Below are 24303 nucleotides of genomic sequence, written 5' to 3'. Positions count from 1 at the left end.
GGGTCCCTAACGCACCTTGGGGCTCAAGTTCCCACCAATAAATGCAAACATGGGCCTAAAATCTCTACTTTTGACTTCACTGAGATGGAGAAAAAGTCTGCATAGCCCTGCTCTGCCCCACACAGCAAATGTAAGTTGCTATTCTGTGATGTCCTTTCCTTGGGTACCATGCAGTAGATACCATATGCTCCGCTCACCCACACCACTTGAGGAGGGAGCAGGCAGAATTATACCCTTGGTGATGTCATTTTCATTACTCAAAACTCAAGATTTTTTCAGACTTAATGTCTCTATATATACCCAGCCTGGTTAACGCAAATGCACCGATTTTAATTTCAGATTTACACAAAAAGTCACTGTTTGGCAGTTGGATAATATGTGAACACTGCCACACATTGTCCTCTTTTGCAAGCAAAGGCAAATATACTATTTTATCCTGCTGAGGGGACACACAGAAAAGGATGCTGCTTTCTGAATAGCGTGATTCCAGAGATACAATTCAAGCAAATAAAAAAAATATTTAAAAAAAAATAATCCATGTTCTGTCTGTAGGACCAGCTAAAAGGGCATCTGGAGAGGCAAACACGATGTAGATATACATACGACCAGTAGTTGTCAAGGTAACTACAGGATTATGATACCAGACTAAAAAATCTTTTCATATATCTTCTAAGATAGTGGTCTTCAGCCAGCCATTTGAGAGCATCTTAACTGGAGGAAGAGCCTGACTAAGATTCTCAGGAGAACTGCTCACTACATCAACATTGTAAGACACACACTGGTTCTACACAAAGTAAGCACATTTTTTACACTTTTCTCTATTATCTGTGGCCTATGGTTTCAAGGCTTAAGGTTTTCATCACACTGGAGATGTGCTTTGCCTTCTGCTTTCAGAAACAAAGTCTTGAAGGAAAACCCGTTTGAAGATTTTACTTAGCCTGGACCAAACAATTAATTTTGCATCATCTCAAAGCGAAAAAAACCAACACCCAGATTGATGGAAAGTAGGCTCAGACTCACATGGAAGAAAAGTTTTCCTTCGGACATTTCCATTTTGTGGCAGTTTTTAAACAAAATCTTGTTTTAAGCAAAATCTTTGCAAAATTCTCTTTAAAAAAAGAAATTCCTTTATAGCATGTACTTGAAAATCAACACAAAGCACTGATAAGCAGCAGCTTATTAATTCAAGAAGATTTAAAGGTCTAGAATCTAAAAGAAAGATTGCCTTTGTTAGTACAGTAGTCTGGGACATAAGAAACCCAGAACACATTGGGATGAAAAGCTTTTGATCTGGATTGACCTGAACACAAACTACCACATTTCAAGTTAATCCGTTCTACAGGCAGCAGCAGCGGTCCCTGCTTCATTCTGCAGATAAGAGTGCAAAAATGTTTCTCTTTCACCAATAAACACTCCCACCAAAACAGACACTTCTTTAGGAAAGATTCTTGCCTTCATGAAAAATTGTTCCAATTAGGGCCATGGGATTTTTGCATGGACTGACTTCCACTTGTACAATATAAGCTAGGAGAAAGCCTGCAAAATAGTAGTTTGGAAAATGAACTTTCCACAAACCCCCAGTTCAGAAGGCCCCAACTGCCACAGCAAAGTTTTGAACAGGAGAAATTGCTTTTTTTCCATGTATTATTTTTTCCTTTCCTCCCCTCCAAGACATACATCTCTTTTTTTCCTCACGGTATGCCATCAAATTCCTAAAGAGAAAGAAGTGCAGACACTGTACCATTTAAATGAGGTCCATCTTCCAGAAAGTTTAGTAGCTGTAAATTATTCAAAAAAGCACAAATGTGTAAGCATAAGTGAGACCGGAGTAGAATGAAACACAGAACAGCAGATCTTGCCCATAGCCATGGAGATCTCTCTCCCACCACAGGCCCATATATTTTCCGTGCTTGGGAAGCAAAACACTGGCAAGAATTATTTTTCAACTAGGTCAAGCTAAACGTTGGAAAGATGATTTGATTTATTTTGTCTCCTCAAGTCACACCTGTTGTGAAGAACTACTCCTTTCAAGCAACCTGAAGTCAACAGTTATCTTGGTAAGAGAAGACAGTGGTAGACATGTTAAGACTAAAAAAGGACTAAAACACAGCTGACCGTTACCTTGGGGAAATTAATCAGGTGCTGGTAACAGTTCACATCATCTTGTCCAGAAACACCGCCACAATTTAAGAGGAAAAATGCAAATCCAGACATGATTATTAGACATCTAATGATTCTCATGTTAGCTGTTTACCAGTCTCCTTAGGGGTGTTTGTTTTTCTTCTTACAAGCAAGATCTTCTAGCACCAAGTACCAGAAAAGACTATAAAAAATGCTGGCATTACGCATTTCCTGTAAGCCTTTACACAGGCAGAGAAGGGTTTCAAAGTGCACGTGACCATGCTAATTTCCACTCAGATTGTGAAAAATGTGACAGTGATGTCAAGAGTCATGTCATCTTGAACACATTTTATTTGAAACTTAGATTTTAAAATTTAGGTCTCAAAATAAAATATATTAGTATACACCTTGCATAGAAAAAAATAACAAGAAGGGCAAGCTGCTCCAGAGTCATGGGCAATATTTCCTGGCCTTCTCACACAGATTATTGCTCTCAGCATCAGTGTTCCTACACTCCTTCCCTCTTTTTCCACAGAATGGGGGTTTTTACCTGCACAGATGGGTTTCTCAAATACCCATTTCCTAAGACTGCATTATGGTCAAATTACTGTTGCTTTTAACTCTGTCTGTGTCCAAGAGACTTATTATGGGCACTGTATGAACACTGATAAAATTCCTTGAAGATCCTACAGTCCAGAAATCTGCATATTTACAGTATTTGTATTCAGGGCTGGAGAAATGAAGCAGATAGGATTTTGTGTGGTTTTCACTGCTAAAATTTCAAAGACTCGCAGTTACATGGTGGTTGAGGCTGGAAGGCAGGTCTGCAGATTGTCCAGTCCCAGTCCCTGCTCAGGCAGGAACCTGGAGCCAGCTGCCCAGGACTGTGTCCAGTACTGTGTCCAGATGGATTTTGAGCCTCTCCCAGGATGGAGACTCTACAAGCTCTCTGGCCAGCCTGTGCCAATATCCAATAGCCTTTACGCTAAAAAAAGTTTTCCTATTTTGAAATGGGATTCCTTGCATTTCAGTTTGTGCCCACTGCCTCTGCTCTGTCACTGGGCACCACTGCAAACGGCCTGGCTCACAACTCATTTCAGAACTGGGACATCTGTTCAGAGCTTTGATTCTTTGCCACTGAAAAATGTCCCTTGAAACACAAGGCAAGCACGGACACACTAGTGTTGGCCCTTCAGAGGTGCAGAGGCTTCACTCTGGCTGTGCTGTCTCTGGAGCCTCGCTGTATTGCTGCAAGGATGGAGCTGATGAGGGAAGACCAAGCACTGCCTGCATGCTCAGGTAGACCACAGCCTGTCCTTTCACGTCAGCTCACCCCTGGAAGGTTACGTCCACAGACTGTAAGTGCTTCAAATATAGGCTCTGCTTTTCCCATGTTTACTTCAGGCCGCAAGTTCTCCATGCTCCTAGCAGCTGGATCCCTAGCATAGAAGGCTTGTGTTGCCATCTCCACAAAACATATTCTACTTCTTACAAGGAAATTAACTTATAAAGCCCTACATGTAACCCACAGAAGCTAGGACTATATAAAGTAGATCTTGGAAGACAGATATGAAAGCATTTTAGAGAGAAAACAAATTGCCTTTTTCTTAGCTTTATCTTTCAGTAAGGCAATTTTCTTGAGAACAAACAATGTCTAGAAAATAGCTCATACAACCTGCCTGCAACTATTGCTCAGGCTGGACAAAATAATGGCATACTATGGGAGGTGTCAAACCAGAAGCACCTTTATCGGGCCACTGCTTGACATCATGGCTCTACAGGTACATAAAAGGATCAAAATCCTGGAAAAGGGTGAAATGGGAGCTTTTTCAGGCCTTGCAGAGGCTATTTCATTTTGAAATTCCCTTTCTCCACATTGCCTTCAGTAGGGCAGCACTATCAGCGAAATCCTATCCTCGGAGCTCTGGTCCCACTAGTCTCACAAAGTTTTGGTGATTTACCGTCAGAAAATCGTTTCAAGACATCTGAAAGGACTTTGCTATTCTGCCTACAGCTACACCTGTGCACTTCTTTGTCTCTAAGTTTCAATTAGAAATAATTTGAATATGAGAAAATCATGTTTCCTAGTGGAAGAGCCTGTTAATGAAATACGTTTCACATTTCCAATGGAAATGGGAATTTAGGAAACAGGCAGAGCTTGTGCCTGCATTATGAATACATTTTATATTTGAAAGACTTCATCTCCATATCTCCATCTCCTATCCAGATCTGCAGCTCTTCTTTAGTTCTGTGAACCACATTCATATTGTTCTTAATGTCTGAATTGCCACCCTGTTAACATGACAGCTCAATTTCTAAGGTGTCTTCAGAAACACAAAAAATAGGGGAAACTATTGTTTTCACTGTCTGCAAGCACTGAAGGAAAAATCTCGTAACATGTTACACTGAAAGTCAAAAGTCCAACACAAAAAAAACCACAAGCAAGCAGGATTTATGAATTTAACCATGTTTTTGTATGAAAGTATTATGTAAAACAACAGAAAAGCAGGACAACTGACTTGTAACCTTTTCCCCTGAATTATTGAGAGGGCTCTGGAGATAGCTTACTGTGGAATAAAATCTTCCCTACTTAATATGGAGCAAAAAGTCACCAACTTTACTGGGTAAGGGACAGAAGTGCTATGAGTGCAGAGAAACTGTATTAGCCCCTGCATGACTTTCTTAGACTCTAGAAAGGGGTCTTCCATCCCTTAAGCACCTGGAGGATCCAGTCCTTACAGACTTAGGTGAGGTTTAACATATCCAGCACTTTTCAAGGTTCAAATGTTTTCATATGGCTGGAATATACTTGATATAACCGTAGATGAGGCTACAGAAAGAAAAGGAAGTTAATGTTTAGGCAAGGTTCTTATACCCATCATCAAATGACAATGCAGAAGAGCTCCACAGTTCCACACAGGGCCCTACATAGATCGAGACTTCTTTACCCCTCGCTCATATCACCACCCTATCTTCATAGGCCTGGCGCTCAGTTGTACAACTGTAACTGAGGGCAGTCCTTGGCCTGCCAAAGCTAAATACTGGAGGTAATGCACCAGCATAAAAAAAGAAACCATGCAGATGGAAATGGCACTGTTATTGCTAGGAAACTTTTTAAACCAATCCTACAGATCTTCCAGCATTGGCAGTAGTAGAGAAAGGATATGCCAATGGCAGGATGTGGTAGAAGGGACAAAGTAGCCCCATTAGGTCTTGCCAGAAGCTCAGGATGTTATGCTTTTACACCTCAAAACTACACCATACAAAGCAATTCTGACACAAGCAAGCATAAAGTCACACATGCATGAAGTGCACTTATAGAAATACATTTCGACCACAAATATTTTCTACTATTTTTGACCACTTGGATGATCACTTCCATACAGCCATCTTTGACATACCATGTCAAGGAAAAGTCCTGGGTGACACTTTTGCACATTTTGTCAAGGCATCAGTCTTTGCTGAACTGCCTTATGCAACTCTGGCCCACGTGCTGCGAATAACACAACTGACTCTGGGGCATAAACCAATCTAAAAGTTTGCAAATTTGGGAACTCTCAGCAGCTGACTTCTTCTAGCCTGCAGGGAAAGCCAAAACCAAACAGAGCAGAAAAACATGGACCGTCTTGTTAAAATTGGTGCCTGACATACAGCAAGCATCAGCAGGGGAGCCACCCATGAGTTATTCTACAGTTATGCTTGGTGCCTCTCAGCTAGATTACCCCTTCTTCTTTTGGGTTAACTCTTCGATCTCTAATAATAAGGAAAATATCCTTGCTCAGTAGCAGGTTGTACTGTAAAAGGCAGCAAGAGACCTTGTCATCTCCTTATTCCTTGGCTGAGCCATATGTAGCACAAACATCCCAAGAGAAAGCTCTGGGGAAAAGCCAGGCTTGTTGAATGCATGCGAATTGCAGTGTTTTTAAGGCAATATCATTCCTCCTACTGCTTGGCCCACAGTCTTGATGTGGGTCAGACTGTAAATGACAAATTTGGTTACCACCGTGCTAACCTCTGCATTCCTCTGACTCTGAGGGAGAAAGTCTCTTCTTCCTTTCTCACCTGGCTTCAAATGGAAGTCTCATGAATGCTGCGGATTTAGTGTGTAGTTTTATAATTGTGGTTTTATTTGAATTGCCACAAAAATGTTGGGTGTGATTAAACACAGGCTTCTCCTTTTGAAGGGGTCTGTGCTTAATATGACTTTTACACCCTGTTTTCTCACTGACTTTGAATTTTTTTCTCCTTTGAGTCTAGTTGCAACTCCAGCTCCTACACTGTAATTGTGAGAGCCTTTCCTGGATACTGTGCTAAGTGATATTTATGCATAAACTTTTGCTAATTGCTGATTCCATTGGCATTCATGAACGTATGCTGGAATGAATGAAGCTTTCATTCATGTTTATATATTAGTTTCCAACATTTGTATGTTTGTAATCACCAGGCTAAAACCAGCTCTCATTTGCAAAGATGTAAACTGAGGGTAACTTAATCAGGAGATATACTCTGTTATGTACATGGAAAGATTTTTTTCTAGTATCTTTGAGAGTTGATTTTATCACAGAAACTTCCCAAATCTATAATTCGATGTAGTTTGTAGACTGGTAACTATGATTATGGCTACATTAACAAGCGGTTTGAATCAGTCTAAGTTAATCTCTAGGGGGACCTGACATAGGGACAGGTCACGGGGACTCCTCGTTCAGATAAGCTGCAGGTTTGCTCCTGTGCACTAACAGTCTGTTACTGCTGCAGCTCACCTCCCAGCCTAGTGCTGTCCAAATTGCATCCAGGTCAGGATGTGCGGTGCCCTTCCCGATGCAAACCCGCGCTCAGCAAGCGGGCAACAGCTGAGCATTGCCTGGAAAGCGTTCTCCTCATCTAACCAACAAACACACTGACACAGACACACCCTACGCGTAAATTAGAGACTTACACAATTAGAATATCTCTGTGGCAATCCCTCGCCATCTACAATTTTCCCAGCCATATAATTGCTACTATTAACAGCACAAGTTCCCAATTGAACAAATGGAAGCAAGATAAATGCCCACATCATTCTGGCTTCTCCCAGCTTTATGATTCAGAGCGTAGCAATCTGTTGCCCTTGGTCTTTTGGAAATAGTGACTATGTGATAATTTTAATGACAATGCAGCACTTCTTCTGGTCTGTTCTGGATATCTGAGGGCTTTGATTGCTTTATCATGGAGGAGGTTCTGATGGTCAAGCGAATTGTGTCTATCATGCCCCAAGGACCTGTACCTTATTCTCTTTCACTCAGCTGCCCACGTCCTTCCTCACTTTTTAACTTAGCAATAGGTAACTCAGCACAGAGACCCAAAACTGAGGACACCTAAACAGTCTGGAACCAGCATGGAGAGGAACCAAGGACCGTGGGAGAGGATGGGTGGTAGGAAGAGGTGATGTGATACATTGCTCAGATTATCTGTGTCCTTTAGCATTGCTGCCTTGTAGAGGAATGGCTGCAACTGCTTTCCTCTCCAATACTCTGCCATCTTTTGGCACTGGCTTTCATTTGAATGCCTCCAGCATGGGAAACCAGGCTTCCTGCCTCCCTTATTCAGAAATTTTGTCAGTCCTTTCTTCATGTCTTGCCATGCTGCTGCAATAAAGCATCAACTGTGTGCACAACCTTTTTATTATTATCCTTTATCTTCCTCTGAAACTGCTAACATGTTATAGCTCATCAGCTGTTTCACAGGAATCGCTTTTGTACATGCTCTGACTCTCACTTGTCCCTGAAGTAAGAGTAGATTATGTCAAGTAAAACTACCTACCTTTAGATGGCAGACAGAGCCCCAGACAGACAGTGGGACAAAACAAAGAAGGATGATACTGCCTTAAAAACACTAATCACATGCATTCAACGAGCCTGGCCTTTCCCAGAGCTGTCTCTGGGGATGTTTGTGCTATGTATGGCTCAGCCAGGCAACAAGGAGAGGACAAGGTCCCTTGCTCCCTTTTGCTGTCTAACCTACTAACAAGCAAGGAGATTTCCTTTTTATTAGAGATCTGAGATCTGAATAGCAAACTGATGGCACCCACTCATATATATTGCCCATAGTAAAAGAAGGATAACTATATTGTCCCAATCCTTGATCACGCTGTGCCCAGCAACATCGTTGTGAGTAGTTCTTCCACAAGAGTCCCTTATTCCACATGGGAACAGTTTCTGCAGGCAGTTTTTTCATATGGGCCATGAAAAATGCTCAGAAATAGGGGGGGGGAGGGGGGCAGGAGGGTCAACATTACTGATAATATTTTTATGTAGTGATAAACAGATACTGAACTGCAGCTTTTGAAAAGGTGATACATTTGCACAGCCTAGTCTTGGTCACAGTATCTACACACACATCCCATTACAAAGGACAGTGCAAATTCGTTGATAAGCAGTAACACAGGACTGCTGTTCAGACTCCCACAAGCCCTTTGTACAGGTTAATGCACTTGCAAACAAATATCCCTCAGCCAGTGAGAAATTCTGTAAAGGCAGTACTTTTCCAGTTTGTTTTTAGGTCAGCCCTGCCAGGACCTGAGATTACTAAAGCTTCCGTCATTATAATTACAATGAGGAACAGCTTCAGTCAACTTTAGATACACTTTCAGCTTCCTCAAACTGCCAGTTGTATCCTGACAAAGTTTATAACTGAAGGTTACAGCTTACTTCAAGCAGAAAAATCAAGAAAGACTGGGGTGCTAGAAAAGCTTGTGATCACACAGACATGAGAAAATAAGAAAGACACTGGTTTATTCAGCTTCACCAAGGTCACATGATGTAAACAATTCCAAATAGTTTTGGTCTCTGTACAGAAACTTCTAGCAAAATATTTAAACGATGTAATAATTACCTTTTTCCTTTCATGATCCTTCTCACTATGCCTTAATTTATGATGCTTTTAACTAGCATACATGTGTCCTGAGGCTATGGGCGCACATTTATTTAAGTCAAAAGATAAATCTTAATGAAAGCGTTTTTTAACACAATAATTAATGCATTTTGATGATCATAACAGTAATTATTAGAGGCACAAAAACAGAATTACATCTCAGAAGAAGCCATGAAGATCCTAAATAGGGTGGAGTAGCAGCACTGCCCTGTTATTGTGCCAAGAAATGATACATCAAAGTGGCAGCAGTGAATCATCATATGCTGCTAGGAACTAGACCCAAGTGAATCCAAAAGATGGAAATATTAGATGCACTAACCTCCATCATAAATTGCAAATTATAATCACACAGCAGATAATGCACAATATCCCTTTTCTCATAGTCATCAACCTATGCTCTCCTTGCCTCCTCTGACATGATCACTCATCAGATTAAAAAACCCCAAACAGCAGAACCACAAAAACATGGGAATTTTGGCTTGATATGAAAAGTCCATCTATTTTTAAGGAAACAGTTTTATTTTGTGAAGGACTATAAGCTCTCGACATGGGTCAAATAACCCAGTTGGGCATCCAAGTTCTTTTAGAAACCTTTTACCCCAAAAAGCACCCACTCTTTTATGGGATTATAAACATGATGGGAGGCAAGACCAGCAATGACAAAGAGTACACCCACTCTTACCTGCTATCATGCTCCCCTTAGCAGAAATGACTAGTATTCTGATTTTCTGCCCAGCTATTAAATCATTGTGCCCATACACACACGCAGGCAGACTGTAAGTTGCAGGCAGCCCTTTTGCAATGACACACAGTAAAGAAATCAAACAAAATTTAAAATATCCTACTCATTTTATCCCTGTTGTCAGTTTTACTTTAAGAAGTAGTTTTCCCAAACTAAAAAAAAAAAAAAAAAAGTTTAACAATGAACAAGGGGACCTCATATAAAAGGAGATGCCAGCAAAAGAGAGGAATAGAGTTACTTAAAGAAAAGGATATAGTATGGTACCTTTTCCAGTCAAAGTTTCTTCTTGTATTTTCCTCACCGCTGCTTGGCCCTCACTCTCACTGTTTCCAGCTGTTACAATACAGAAAATGGAAGATTAGCAATGCAATCAACTTAAGGACAGTGAACATAAGCATGTCACCATGAAGTGTTAGCCACAGTATAAAACCAGTATGAAGTTTTAGTGAAAAGGCACGATTTGTGACCATCAGACAGCAGAGGTTTTTGAAGAGGGCTGTACAAACGCACTGCTGTTCACACAGGTTCTGCAGGTTTGTCTCACTTATTCACACAAGATAGGACCACCTGCTGGCTGGCCCAGCAGAATTGAGACAGGAATCTGTGAGCCAAGTGAACCGTTATCACATCCAGATTCTACAAAAGCTTCACTATAGGTTAGAGCAGACCTCCCCTCACTCTTTTTCTGAAATGAAGACTTTTACAGCTGGAGGAAAGGCCCCACTACCCTGGCTCAAATGCTCAGGAAAGGTTTTACTAGCACTAGCATAAAATATGAGTAAGCATCAAATAAATGCCTTTTGTTCCATACAGCTTAGGTGCACAGTTAATAGTTGTCTGACTTATGTTTGGCAATTTTTTTTATAACTGCAAAAAACACAAGCAATTTTTTTATAAGGAAAAAATACAAGCAGAAACAAAATATTCTGCTTGGTAGTACAAGTTACATTTTAAAAATCAAGCTTAACATTCCATTTATCCATCCACAAATGCTTCCCATATCATGACACATCAAAATACCTATTGTTTATTATCTAAGTTGGATACAAATACTGATATCTCTTATGAACTTCATGAAGTTGCTGCCTTCTTTTCTGGATGATATAAACCTCTGCCTTGGTTTCTATACAGGCTTTATCTTGTGCCACTCTACAAGTGTCCCATCCTTTCATTCACTTGTGCAGCAGAAATTTCAGGCTCTCCACTTTTTTTTCTCACTTGTTTTTAGTAACAGTGAATCATCTCTATCAAAGACAAGGAAAGAATCACAGCGTCACAGAATAAGTTGGAGATGGAAAGGACCTCAGGAGGTCATCTGGTTCAACCTCCTGCTCACGTTAGCTGGTACATGCTCGTATTTACCTTAAGATGTTAGAACATGCTTTATAGTGCCATTAAACTGGACTCATTTGATCTCACAGAGAATATGTGCAAAGAGTGGGAGTAAGCTCTTTGAGACAGATCATGTGTCATTCATCGGTTGCACTAGCTGAAGGCTCACAGCACTGAGTGGAGATTTTTGGTACAACCTGACCACTTTGTGGAGGTAGGCTAATGCATTCTGTTGAGGATGGAGTTTTTGCTGTGCTTCTGCAGTAAAAAATGACTTGCAACTCATCTTTGTTTTCATAATATGCAAGAAGAGTCAATATTTACATAAATACAGCCAAAATAAAGACATTTAGATACTGCAGAGAAAATAATTCTCACATAAAACCTAGAGTTATACCGGTCTTGTACTGTTCTGTATAAATTCCATTAACTATGGAATTACATTGCTTAGACTGACCAAGAAGGGAAAAAAAAAAACCAAACCCAAAGCAGACATTTGCAGTATTTCCTTCTTGCTGTTGTTCTTTTTTTTCCCCTTTAAAACCATCCAGCCTTGCACAGATCAGAAACACCCAGCTTGATGCTAATTTCCAGATATAGATGCAGCATCAACAAACAAACCCTCCAGTGAAACTGATGTTTATGAGGAAATCTGTGTACAAGGGTTATGGGCAAGAGATCAATTCTCCTCATTGTTTCACCTCAAGTGATGTACTTGAGTAAGATTTCAAACTCAGTGTGTTATTATATAGAGTTAGGCTAGAAACAAAAATACTTTGGTGCCAATTCTGTGCAGGTCTTGTTTGATTCCTCCTTCATTCAGCACTCCTCACGCAGAGAACAGGCTTACTAAAGCCTCCAGTGTCTTGATTTAACTCTCAGTATGTTCACTTAATTTGTCCTTTTAAAAGAGCTTGTGTTCACAACAAATTTTAATTTGCTTTATTTTGCTGTTATATAAATGGTTATTCATTAAAGCTCAGTGCCTTCCAAATGAGCTAATTTTATTCATATTTGCATATTTTTCACTCTAGACCACTGGGAAAAAATAATTATTTTGCTAAACAGTCACTTCAGATGTCTGCTTCCAGCCTGATTCAACAGAGAGTTTGAAAACCAGATTCTGGAGGCTGGAGTATCACAAAACTGGAAAGCTACTACTGTAATAGAGGCTTTTGAAATACTTCTTTCAAAGAAAATCCTGTAAGAAAGAATAAAGACACTGAACAAATTACCAAAATCCTTGCAAAAAGTTCAAAGACACATATATCAGAAAGATACCATAGGCCTGAGAGAGTAATCTGTGCTTCTGAGTTAGCTTAAGGAGAACAGCATCCCCTTGCTGAGGATGGGTGGAAGAGGAAAGGGACATTGCACTGTTGTACTGCTTCTCTTCCACTGCATCCTTCTGGGATCCTCTAAGCAAAGTGAGCGGTAAGCATCAAAAAGAACAGCCTACTCTTACGTGCTACATTAATTATTCAAAATTCAAAAAACACTTGTTAAGTCACCGAGCTAACACAATCAGCTTTAGGCGGGGGAAAAAATCAAAAATAATTTGTAATAACAGTCTTGATGAGGATGGGTCGCTAAGGGGCACAACCTTCAAGTGTACTGGAGTACAGCATTCTAAACTACGGAGGGGGACAGCTGACTACACAAGGGTCAAATTCTGATCACCGGCTGGTTTAGATCCTCAGTAGCATATTTGCAGCGACTCTTTAAAAACCTTTGTGATACACAGGAGAATCCTCTGGCTGGACTTTTTGCCAGTGATTCACCATAATTTTTCGTACATTCAACATGCCAGAATTTATCCATGCCAGAGTTTATCCATTTTAAGCACTATTAGCAGTGTAAGATTTGCCCACTCTGGAGTCAAGTGGTTTGGAGGGAAGGATAAGAAAAGGAAGGCAGACCCTGTTTTTTATGCAGTGAGGGAGTCTGAACAAAAGCTTTGAGAAAAAGGGGATTCAATGTCTTGAGAGCTTAGATCATCAAAGTACCCAAAACTGTAATAATCTTGCTTTTCATGCTAATTTAAAGTGTCTATTGGGAACTCAAAATAGATATAGCTGTCTCAAGAACTGTTTATGCAAGCTGTTCAGTGCCCTATCTGATGTTTTTCTTCTACTTGGCCCCAGCAGAATAGTGAAAAATTCAGATGAGACTGATTGAATAACAATGCTGACTACAATCAATTCTGAAAATAAAACTAATAACATAAAAATAAATTCAAGTCTGAATGGATGCACCTATATAAAATAAGATATCATTTTAATGGCATGAAAAATTATAATTCTTAGTAAAATACTGAAATTTATGTTGGAAAAAAAAAAAGATGGAAAATAGATTTAAATACAACCTTTAGTCAAAAAAATTGATTCTCCTCTTCAACATTCATCTACATAAATGCCACAAGTCAAAGCATGTTGATCTAAAGCTGCCACAGAAGTACATAGAAAAAATCTTATCAGCAGCAATAGGCTTTGGATCTTACCCCAAAGGTCTGGCTCTTTCATCTTAATCACTTAAGCAGATGCTAACTCTGAAAGTTATTTCAGGGATTTCAGTAGGAATATCACAGAGGATTGCTCAGCCTGAATAAGGATGGCAAAACCACAGCCCACAGAAACGCAGCACAGGAACCATTTACACTAAAACTAGTTAAGGGTTCCTGATAGATCTACATGTATTCTTCATACAGTATTTTTGATTTCTTTGAATGTGAAACCCTCTCCAAAAGAGTAACTGCTACTCACACTCATAATTTATGTACAAAATTGATCTCAATAAAAAAGCAAGATCTGTTCCAATGGGTGTTTTGCAAATACAGGAATCCACAATCTTGATATTTCAAGGGAACATACTGTGGGGCATTATAAAGAATTTTAAAATAGTCTATAAACAACTATAAACAAGCCTGTAAAGCTTAAGGTTGCCTGGAGAGAATAAACCCACAAAAACCAAAAAGCCCTTGCTTACCAAAGTTAGCAGGGGCAGAATTTCCTGACTTTCAGCAAGACAACACAAAACTGAAACACAAATAAAAACTTTTTGAGATGAACACGAAGAAGATGCAAACCACCCAGGATGTGGTTGGTGGTCCAGAGGAAGACCCAACTCCTCCAGCCTGAAGCCCAGGAGCCACCCTGTGCACCAAGATACCCCTCAGCCTGAGATAAACCCCAGGAGCGGAGGCAGGGTGAGCTGCCCACTGCCAGCTCATCCCCTCCCCACACACACCCCAGCTGCTGCAAGCATGACCCCCTCGCCACCAGTGCCTGGGGAACCTGTCTGCCCGAGACAAACACTCCTCCCTTGACTTATTTAGTGATAATGACATATCAGTTAATCCCTAAAACGATGAACAGCTTTCCAGGGTTCACAGGCTGCTCCATGGCCCTCCCAGCTCCCTCCGGATCACTTCAAGTAATCAGAGTTTAGAAGTCATGCCCATAAACTCTAATGCACATGTGCATTTCCAGGAGAACCTTGGTGGTATGGTAATAAATTCTGTATAAATATATACCATCCGATTAAGAAGTTGCAGAGGGTGATGGTTTGGTGTCTTTGTGCAACAGAACATAAGAAAGATTCCAACTGGAAATTTTAATTAAGGTGCCTAATCAGAGTAGCATAATCCTCATTGTGACTGAAGTGGAACTGATTTCACTGGAATGTCAGCCTGAAGACAGGGCTTGCAAGGGCACCCAAAGCCTCAAGAGAAAACCAAAGTCTAATCAGCTGGTGTTATAAGGATTATGATTTTGTGAGGGTGGACGGCACTGTACAACAAATAATATATGGCTAGGAGAGAGGAATGAATGCCCCTGAAAAGCTCTGAGGATAAGAAATTTGAACTCAGTACTACAATATGAGTGTTTTTTAAAGGAATCTATAATGTCTTCAATTAAAATAAATAAATAAATAAATGAACAAAATAAATAAAAATCTTGTTTAGGAAAAAGGAATATAGATCTTGGGTCTCACCCATAAAACTTGCAAGTCATGAATTTCTTATTCAGTAAAGCTGGATATAAGGATGTGGCCTGGTGTAAAAAAACTTTGAGAAAGTGATGCAAAGCTCCCTTATGCCTAAAGATACCACACATCTTTTGCCATTCTGTTCATCATACAGCAGTCACAATTAAACACATGCTTTTTTGACATGAAAGGAAAAAATACTGTTGTAAGTGTTCCTTTGAGAAAAGAACCAAAACTGGGTAAGCAGGAAGATGTCGGCTTGCAAAGAGAAAAGACATTACCATTCTTGCCCTAGGTTTCAGCAGCCCACCTTTTCCAACAAGTTAAGAACCAAACCAAAGATACACCTAGACAAGTGCCCTGTTTCCAACACTAACCTGTAGCAGGTGATTAAGGAAAAGGTGTAAGTGACAGCAGTAAGTCTAGGAATGGCATTTTCCAGTACACCCTCGGTGGTGGAAATTTATTAAATAGATTACTGCTTACGAAAAAGCCTTTGTCTCTAACTAGGGATCACTTGACTTGAACAGTGAGTTCAGGGAGCTCAAGGACAACTTCAATGAGCAGGTGGTGTTTGTCTTGAGCCCCCACAGAAAGCAGGATACGAGCAGGAACATCCAGACAATAAATACTGTGTGCAGCTGTGTCATGACAGTAACCCCACCGCGCTCAGGCATCTGGCCAACGTCCCTGGCGTATGTGAACCTTACAGATCATGAGATGGTGCACACCTGCACTTAACCTAAACTTAAAAGTTTGCATACACTAGGTGTGTAAACTATTTTTGTTTTTCACTTAGTATAAAGGCAGGCAAGCTCCAGGGCCGGGCCAGAAGCCTCACCTATGGACGGATGCACCATGCAGGAATTTTCCCCATTACCAAGAGACTACTGGCGCCGACTGCAACGGGGCTTCCCAGCTGAAGTGTGGGCCTGGATGGTGTTAAGGTGGTAAATGGTGATGTATCCTTTTCTTAGTCTCTGTAACACTTTGCAGTAACGATCTGATGCTTCATTCCTGTTGCTTTTTCATCATATAGTGCATAATAACTAGTAGTTTCCTTTTATCATATTGCATGCTATTTTTTTCCTTTATAGTGTAATATAATAAACTGCATTTGTTCTTATATTTGATTTGGAATTCACTTTTGCTCAGTATTCAGCCAGTCAGCAAAACACCCTCCCAGTAGCAAGAAGTTTCAAAGATCTCCTGAATCAAAGCTCACCAGGTCACACGGAGCCTCTCAATGAACCTGTTCTCCACTACTTCATCTAACTGCACTTTCAATTCATTCAAGCACTTGGCCACCAAAGGGTTCTGGGATAACAGGCTCTGTCATTTAATGACACTGAATTACATGAAAAAAGTTGCACTTCAGTGGTTTGTTTGTTTTTTATTTTGACGGATGTTCTCTACTTTGTGTACAATAACACAGGGAATAACCACTTCTCATTCACTTCCTCTATACCATTCATAATCGTACGATATCACACCTGAGTCATCTGTTTGCAAGTGGAAGAACCTTTGTTTATTAGCCCCACCTTGCACAGAGCCATCCGTCCTCCTCACCATCCCTTTCTTGTTTTTTCCAGTCCTACCAGACTCCTTTTGAGTATTCCCAACAGGATGGACCAATGATTTCTACAAAGGAAGAGGGACAATTCCTGTCCTGTTTTCAACTTCTTTTCTGCTAAGTACTAAGATTTTATTTGCCTTTATGAGTGGCATTAATTATCAAAGATGTTGTGCAGGCAGCTTTCAACAGTAAATCACAATTTTTAATTTTTATTATTTTCTTTTTTTTGAATGGCAGTAGTGAATTTAGATCCTGTTCTTGTGAAATATATAGGTGTGGTTGGTTTTCCTCGTATGCAGTATTTGCACTTACTGATACTATATTTATCCATCCTTTCAAAACTGAAACATTCAACTCTGTGAGATCATTCCCCACTCTTCACAGCAGTTAAGATTTCACAAGGCACCTCTGGAGACCATCCAGTCCCACACCCTGCTACAGCTGGTTGCCCAGGACCATGTCCAGTCAGGTTTTGAGTATCTCCAAGGATGGAGACTCCACAACCTCTCTGGGCAGCCTGTGCCAGTATTTGACCACCCTCAATATAATAAAGTGGTTCCTTACACAAAATGAATTTTCTTGTGTTTTGGTTTGCGCCCATTGCCTCTTGTCCAGTCATGGGCACCACTGAGCCAACCCTGGCTCCATCTTCTTTAATGTCTCCATCGGGTATTTACACACATGGACAAGGTCCCCCTGAGCCTTCTCCTCTCCAGGCTGAACAGTCCTAGCTCTTTCAGCTTCTCCTTGTGTGTCAGAAGGTCAAATCCCTTAATTATCAAAAGTCGAATTAATTTGACCATCCTAAACATATTTGCAAAAAATGCATCATCTCACTGTTCACCCTTTTTTCTGTATCTATCTTTTATATATGTACTGAACATACACCTATGGGATCAGGGGTCCATTTACTCCGTCCCAAAGCTGACAATTCCTAAATATCGTTTTCTGTCTCTTAATCAGTTGCTAATCTACAAGAGAACTTTCTTTTATCTCAAGACAACCTAGCCACTTTAAAATCTTTTGGCATGAACCTTGCCAAAAGCTTTTGAAAATCAAGGCTAAATTAATTCACACAGTTGCTGAATTCTTCAAAGCATTTAATAAATGCTCAATTAACAAATCAAACGTCTAGAAAAACCGCACCGACTCTTCCAAAATTTATCATCACATATTTAGCCCTATTTTTTTTATAATGCCTGACATTTTTTTTCAAAATAAAGTTCACACTCACTGGACTATGCACAGCATGCTTTCTAAACCTGCCCAAAACTCCTATTTGTCCACCTTACACTTTTCCTATACTAAGGGGGATTTAAGGTCCTATGCAGAAGATGCTAGTCCAGAAATGCTATGCTATTGAGGAATTTTGGTTTTAATCATAGTGGCTTGGTTCAGACTGTTTTAATTTATTTTCTGATGGGTGGTACTGTATTTATACTGAGTTTGGAATAATCTCCATATCTCATAAGCACTGTATCTTTTTGCTGCTCATTTTACATACTTCCTTTAGAAGAGACAGTGAATGGTGGTGCCTCTACAGAACAGATTTTCAGATTGAAGACTCCAAGCCCATTTGGTTGCTCCTTATAAGGATGCTTCTCCACACTCTTGTTAAGCTCATTTTCCTCTAAACCCTTTAAAATTTTATGCTATCCATTTTGAAATAGGCAAACCAGAACTAAAAACAGCATTTAAGGTGCTGGCACACCAAGGATTCATAGTTGAATCAACGTATGTTGTCTGTTTTGTTTCTTCCTCTTCTAATGATTTCTAATATTTGGTTTGGGTTTTGGAAGCTCTTGAGCATATTGAGTTTTCATAGAATGATCTACTTCAACCCCAAGATCTTCCTCCAAAGTGATGATGGTCAACACAGAACTCATCCTTTCTTTTTCTGGAGTTTTTTCTGGATTTTTCCTCATGTCCATCACTCTGTATTAATCTACATGGACTTGCACATGCCTTTCTACACTCAGCTTCTTATGGTCTTCCTGCAATTCTTCACACACATCCCTGGTCTTTATTACCCTGAATAATTTAATACAATTTGAAAGACTTGTCTCTTCACTATTTGCTCCTCCTCTAAAATTACATGTTGAACACACATATCCCTGTTGAACTCCTGTGGTAACAGCCTCTACTAAGAAAACAAACATTTATGTCTATTTTCTGTCATAACATGCAATTTTGTATGAACATAATGGCATTTGTACTTATCCTTTGGGCTCAGCAGTGTCCTTAACAGCCTTAAGAATTTTGCTTTAAGCTTTCTAGAAATCCAAACAAACCATATAAACCCAAATCTCTCTCATCCACATGACAGTTGAGTTCAGTTAATCAAATCATTTTACTATGCAATTCACCTGCACAGTTGATTGACTTATATTTCTACTTGAGATTTACTGCCCAAAAGAGAATTCTTGTTCTCTAAGTAACTTTTCAGATGTTTGTCACTATTTTAATAATAGTATTACATGTCCCAAGGAATGTTGCAAGGAATTTGTTAATAAGAAGTCTTAAACCACTGCCAATTATAAAAGAAACCTATAAAATTTATAGGTGGAATGTTCAAAATTAATAAACATAAACAAATACATTTTTTAAAAAGGAAAAAGTCTTTAAAGCAAGGAGAGTGACAGTTTTCAAATAAAATTAGGAACTAAAGTGTTCAACAAAATTCTTATACATTTGGAAGGCTGTGTGTGGCTGTGCATGGCTGTGTGCACGTGCATCGTGTACGAATAACAGACAGCACTGTATGTACAGTTCTTCATAACCCTGATTACAGTGTACTGGTAACTCTAAAAACTTAAGTAAATGACAATTATAAGGCGATCTGCACACATTTACTTGATGTCCATACCAGAAAAAGGAAACAATTACCCACTTTTAAAAGGCTGGTAACTTTCTGGCACTTCCTGACTAACTCTATAACTCATTTAGGCCAAACAATTAGGAAGATAAATATTTTTCTAGAAAAAAATATAACTCAAGCACCTCATACATCTATGTATAGTGAGAAAAGACTATTAAACTATCTCATATAAATTTTCAGTAATAGAAATTAAATCAAACCGTCTTTGAAAATGAAGAATTGCACCATCTTGAGAGGGTTTAATTATCCTTCTAAAGCCACTCTGCAGTGTTATTCAACATAAGAATTGTATGATTTATAGCACAGAGAGTCCAGTTTGAAAATTGGAACCGAATGTGAATGAAAGAAGTGACAGAAATATCTCTTGCTTGGTGTCCTGCAGGGCTTACAGAGGTCACACAGAAGTGCTGAGTCTGGTGATGGAACTACATTTATTTATTCAAAAATTGCATGGCTCAAATAAGTCCCTTGAATATATACGCATATATATAAATATAGTGAGGCTGTTTCCTTCAGAATGTGTGCCTGTCTTAGAAAACTGTGACACTGATATACTAAGACACTAAAGATTGATTACACTCTCCTGAACCTGGTGTTTTATACCAAGCAGATATGCATAACATTATCAAGCTGGAAATCTTTCTCATTCACCATTACCAGGCAGGATTATCAAAGATATAGATTAGTTATTATATTTGTCACTATCATGCATATTTTCCAGCCTTCTTTTATTAATGTACTGAGAAAAAAAGGAAAAATCAAACTGAAGGTCTCTTTTTTAAAGACAATTTTAACATGCACTCACAGAATTCTCTTAAAATTAAAATGCAGTGGTGAAAGACGGAAGGAATATGAAGAGTTTACATTTCTAATCAGTCTAAATTCAGACACAAAACATTGGCCAGCTCTGTGAACCAGAGCTGAGCCTACTGGGTTTTATGACTGTGGGGTCATAAAAATGACCAGGACGCCTTGATTTTCAACATCCTTACTCGTAAAAGCATATTTATTTGTAAGTGTGCACAAAACACCATCTTCAATATCAGTCACTGGTCAGTGACTGCATCAAAAGAGTGTGTCATTTACCTTCTTTCTCTGAAAATGAAATAGCAAGTTTATTTATCAAGGAGAATACTGCATAGGAGGGAGCAGGAGCTGCCTGCTGGCTTGACTCTGAAGACTCACCACTGGCAGTAGCTTTCCCTACCAAGAGTCTGCAGTCTGTCATGAGATTTTCCTAAAGTAAAAGCCCTCTTGCCTGTAAGTAATGCTATTGCAGCCTGGCAGAAAGTCTCAATGAAATCTATCAAAGAAACCCACAGAAAATTACTTCCAGCGTTCCAGCCTACACACCAGCCTTTTTCCCAGCGAGAGGCTGAGGGCAGGGGGAGCAGCATGCACCGAGGGAGAGTGCCAGTGGGAGAAAGGGGTCTCATGCACCAGTGCTGGGACTGGAAAGGAAGGAGCTGCGAAAGCACTATGCAACGGCTTCCTGAAAATGCCCTGAGCGAGCACACTGACCTCTCATACAGTGCCTATCCATGTTCCACCAGGTAACAGGCTTTCTGCTTATTTGTTTTCCTCATTCCATTGGTAGATTTCATCTAAAAGTAAGTTACTTCAAACATCTACTCCTCTAAAATGTCAAACAGTGTCAAAATCACATCCATCACAAATTGTGAATCATCTTCACATCAGACGTTCAGGTCTGACTCATTTGCCCGCAGCAGGGATAGCATTCTTTATCGCCAAAGTCCCTGTAATGGGAAAGCCCATCAGTGAATGGACAGGACTGACTGTGAGCTACGCATAAGTCTCCCTTGCAAGTCCAGATTCACCTAACATCCACACTTATTTCAGAGTTTATGCCTATATACAAACATAGGGTGAAAACATTTCTAGAACAGAGCACACTTGCCATCAGATTTTTGAGGCTTAAATCTTTGCTCGCGTGGCCTGAAGCGGAATGTGCCAACACATCCCTGTGTGCCAGCAAGTATTTTAAGCTTACTCTGGACACTCAGGAGCAACAGTTAGCAACAAGGATGGAAGGTCATTGCATTTAATGTGCTTTTGAGACTGTTTTAATCTTGCAGTTGGAACAAAGCCTGAGATGTTCCGTTCTTCTGACAGGGACTCTGCTCTGAAGAATTTCACAGGCAAAGAAGATGGCTGTGGCTCACCAGGCTCAGTGTTTAGGTCAGAGTTTACCTGAAATAATTGAATCAGTTGAAAATCTTATTTATCAAATGCTTCCTATAATTAATTCCATTAATTTACATTTGTAGACATTCATAATGCAAAGATTAAGGTTGGTACGATCGAAGAGTGAATGGAAGTGTTTGTGTCTGTAAGCACCAGAAGAAAAAGCAGACCAAAGAGCTACAAGAATCCCCCTTATTGAAAATAAAGGACATTTTTCCAGGACACTGTTCCTGTGTTGTTTATGTCAAGGCACAGAGGACTTGCCAGCAGATGACTATGCACTGTGCCACCAGGAGGATAACATCCAGATTGCAGCATATCACCCATACCATTACTTTTCCCGTTAACCCACCCAGAAAATAGGATATAGGCATAGCCTATATACTCCAGACAAGTAAAAACATACTGAGAGCTGATGACTCCTAAAGGGCATAAAAGATCTGTCCATAAACTAGCCTGTCATCTCCAACCAAGAGGAACCACAGACACAGGCTAAGAACTCAGTAGCTGTCATACCTTTTCCCACGCTGCACACCAGTGATGCTCAGCAGAGCACGTGAGTGCACACATCTTCGTGGTTGTGAGAGCATGGGTGTGTGAGTGAATGGGATGTATGAGGGGGTGACTGTGAGCTGAAAAAAATCAGCTTATTTGGAGATTTTGTAATTAAATATCACCTTCCCTTTCCCAAAGATCTCACATTGAATTTTGCTGCATGAAATACCCTAAAAATTAAGTGGTATAAAATAAGTCTTCAAAAAAGCAATGTTCTATGCTTCCATGACCTATGCAATTGCCTTTTTGTTTTCCCAAGTACATTTTTGCAGTCCATCTTAAATATGAAAAGCAACTTCTTTAGTGAAATATTAATGCTGACATCATTAGCTATGTCTAGCTACATTAGCTACATCTAGCATCTAGCTACATACAGCAGCATCTGCTTGCATTTTGCAGATGCTTGGTTTTGACACATCTATTAAAATATGCATGAGTAAGTGGTATTCTGCATTACACCTGTATGATTCCAGGGCAACTCCATTAGTATTACTGACTGCACCAGACTAAAGATGCTATGGCTATCATGCTCTTGTTTCTTGTTTGTTGTGGGTTGTACTTTTTTTTAGATGTGTATACAAAATCTTAGAGAGCGCACACTCTGTATAAAAGCTAAATAAAACGGCATCACCACCTTGCTAGTCTACTATGAAATACTAACCTTCAGTGACCTTATGGTATAAAAGTTCCAGTGGTTTAGGTAAAAAAATCTCGTTAAAGAAAGACGAAGGGAAGAAAATGTAGCATTTAAACATATGAGTATTCAAGAAGTTACAGACAGATTTAGTAGACACATTAGTGCATATATATAGTACAGAAAGCTTTAAAAAATAGGAAAAAAGTCTCAATAATATTGTCTGTAGTAGAGAGAAGAAATTGTGAAATCAGGACATTTTTGAAGTTCCTACAGAAATTCACCTATCCTAACGTTAGATGTCTTAGTCTAATACCCAGAGAAGGGCAACGGGGCTGGTGGAGGGTCTGGAGCACAAGGCTTATGAGGAGCAGCTGAGGGAACTGGGATTGTTTATTCTGGAGACAAGGAGGCTCGGGGGGGACCTTGTTGCTCTCTACAACTACCTGAAAGGAGGTTGCAGGCAGGTGTGGGTAGGACTCTTCTTCCAGATAACAAGTGACAGCACAAGAGGAAACAGCCTCAAGTTGCATCAGGGTAGGTTTAGATTGAATATTAGGAAAAATTTCATCACTGAAAGGGTGGTCAAGCATTGGAATAGGCTGCCCAAGGAGGTGGTGGAATCAGCACCCCTGGAAGTGTTTAAAAATGCATACATGCAGTGCTTAGGGACATGGTTTAGTGGTGGACTTGGCAGTTAATGGTTGGACTTTGAGATCATCTTAAAGGTCTTTTCTAACCTAAATGATTCTATGACTCTATACACTCTATATTAGGAATGGAGGAAAGCAGGCACCTCCAGAAGGTGAGTTGTCCAGCCCATCTTAGACATGAACCTCTCTGGGTATTTATTTTCTTGCCTTGCCTATAAAGGTCACCTACAGTGACAAACTGAGAAGTAAATGTGCAATGTTTACATGGATAAAGTTATAAGGGCTTCCTCTGCCCTTATAACACAGATCACCCCCCACAACACATTGGAATACTCCTTCAAGGCTTTCATTAGTTTTCCTCTCAGTGAACATGTGTACCCTAATGTTGAAGCATAGTCCACCCCCAGTAATAAGATAACAAACTATTTTTGTAATATCCATATTTTTAAGTTTTTTTCATGACCTTACTGTTTACTTCTTATATAAGGTAGTTCAACTCTTCCAAGTTCTGCAGAAAAAAAAAATCCTATCCACTGTTCTTCAAGATCTTGCAAAGCAAAACATAAATCAAACCTTTATTTGTGCTAAATGCCAGCAAAAGTATCTCTTACCTTCCCCTGCCATATCTTTACTTATGCTGGAAAGAAAATAATCCTTAAAAGAAAAAAAAATTACTTTCCAAAACAAAAAGTATATTAATATTAACAAAAT

The 24303-nt window shown here is 39.7% G+C and overlaps 1 protein-coding gene across 1 annotated transcript in view; it reads right to left on the bottom strand.

Annotated features, from left to right (window-relative positions):
- DHRSX (dehydrogenase/reductase X-linked) overlaps nucleotides 1-24303 on the bottom strand; it is a 168454-nt gene that overhangs the window by 106143 nt on the left and 38008 nt on the right. Inside the window, exon 3 of the mRNA XM_055801434.1 lies at nucleotides 10037-10105. Within this exon, the coding sequence (XP_055657409.1) occupies nucleotides 10037-10105 (69 nt within the window). The remainder of the gene's footprint in view (nucleotides 1-10036; nucleotides 10106-24303) is intronic.

The sequence above is a fragment of the Falco peregrinus genome, chromosome 4 (assembly GCF_023634155.1).
Source record: "Falco peregrinus isolate bFalPer1 chromosome 4, bFalPer1.pri, whole genome shotgun sequence".
In the NCBI taxonomy this organism is placed as follows: domain Eukaryota; kingdom Metazoa; phylum Chordata; class Aves; order Falconiformes; family Falconidae; genus Falco; species Falco peregrinus.
Note: the sequence above shows the minus strand (reverse complement) of the source record. Positions and strands in the feature narration are given on the sequence as shown.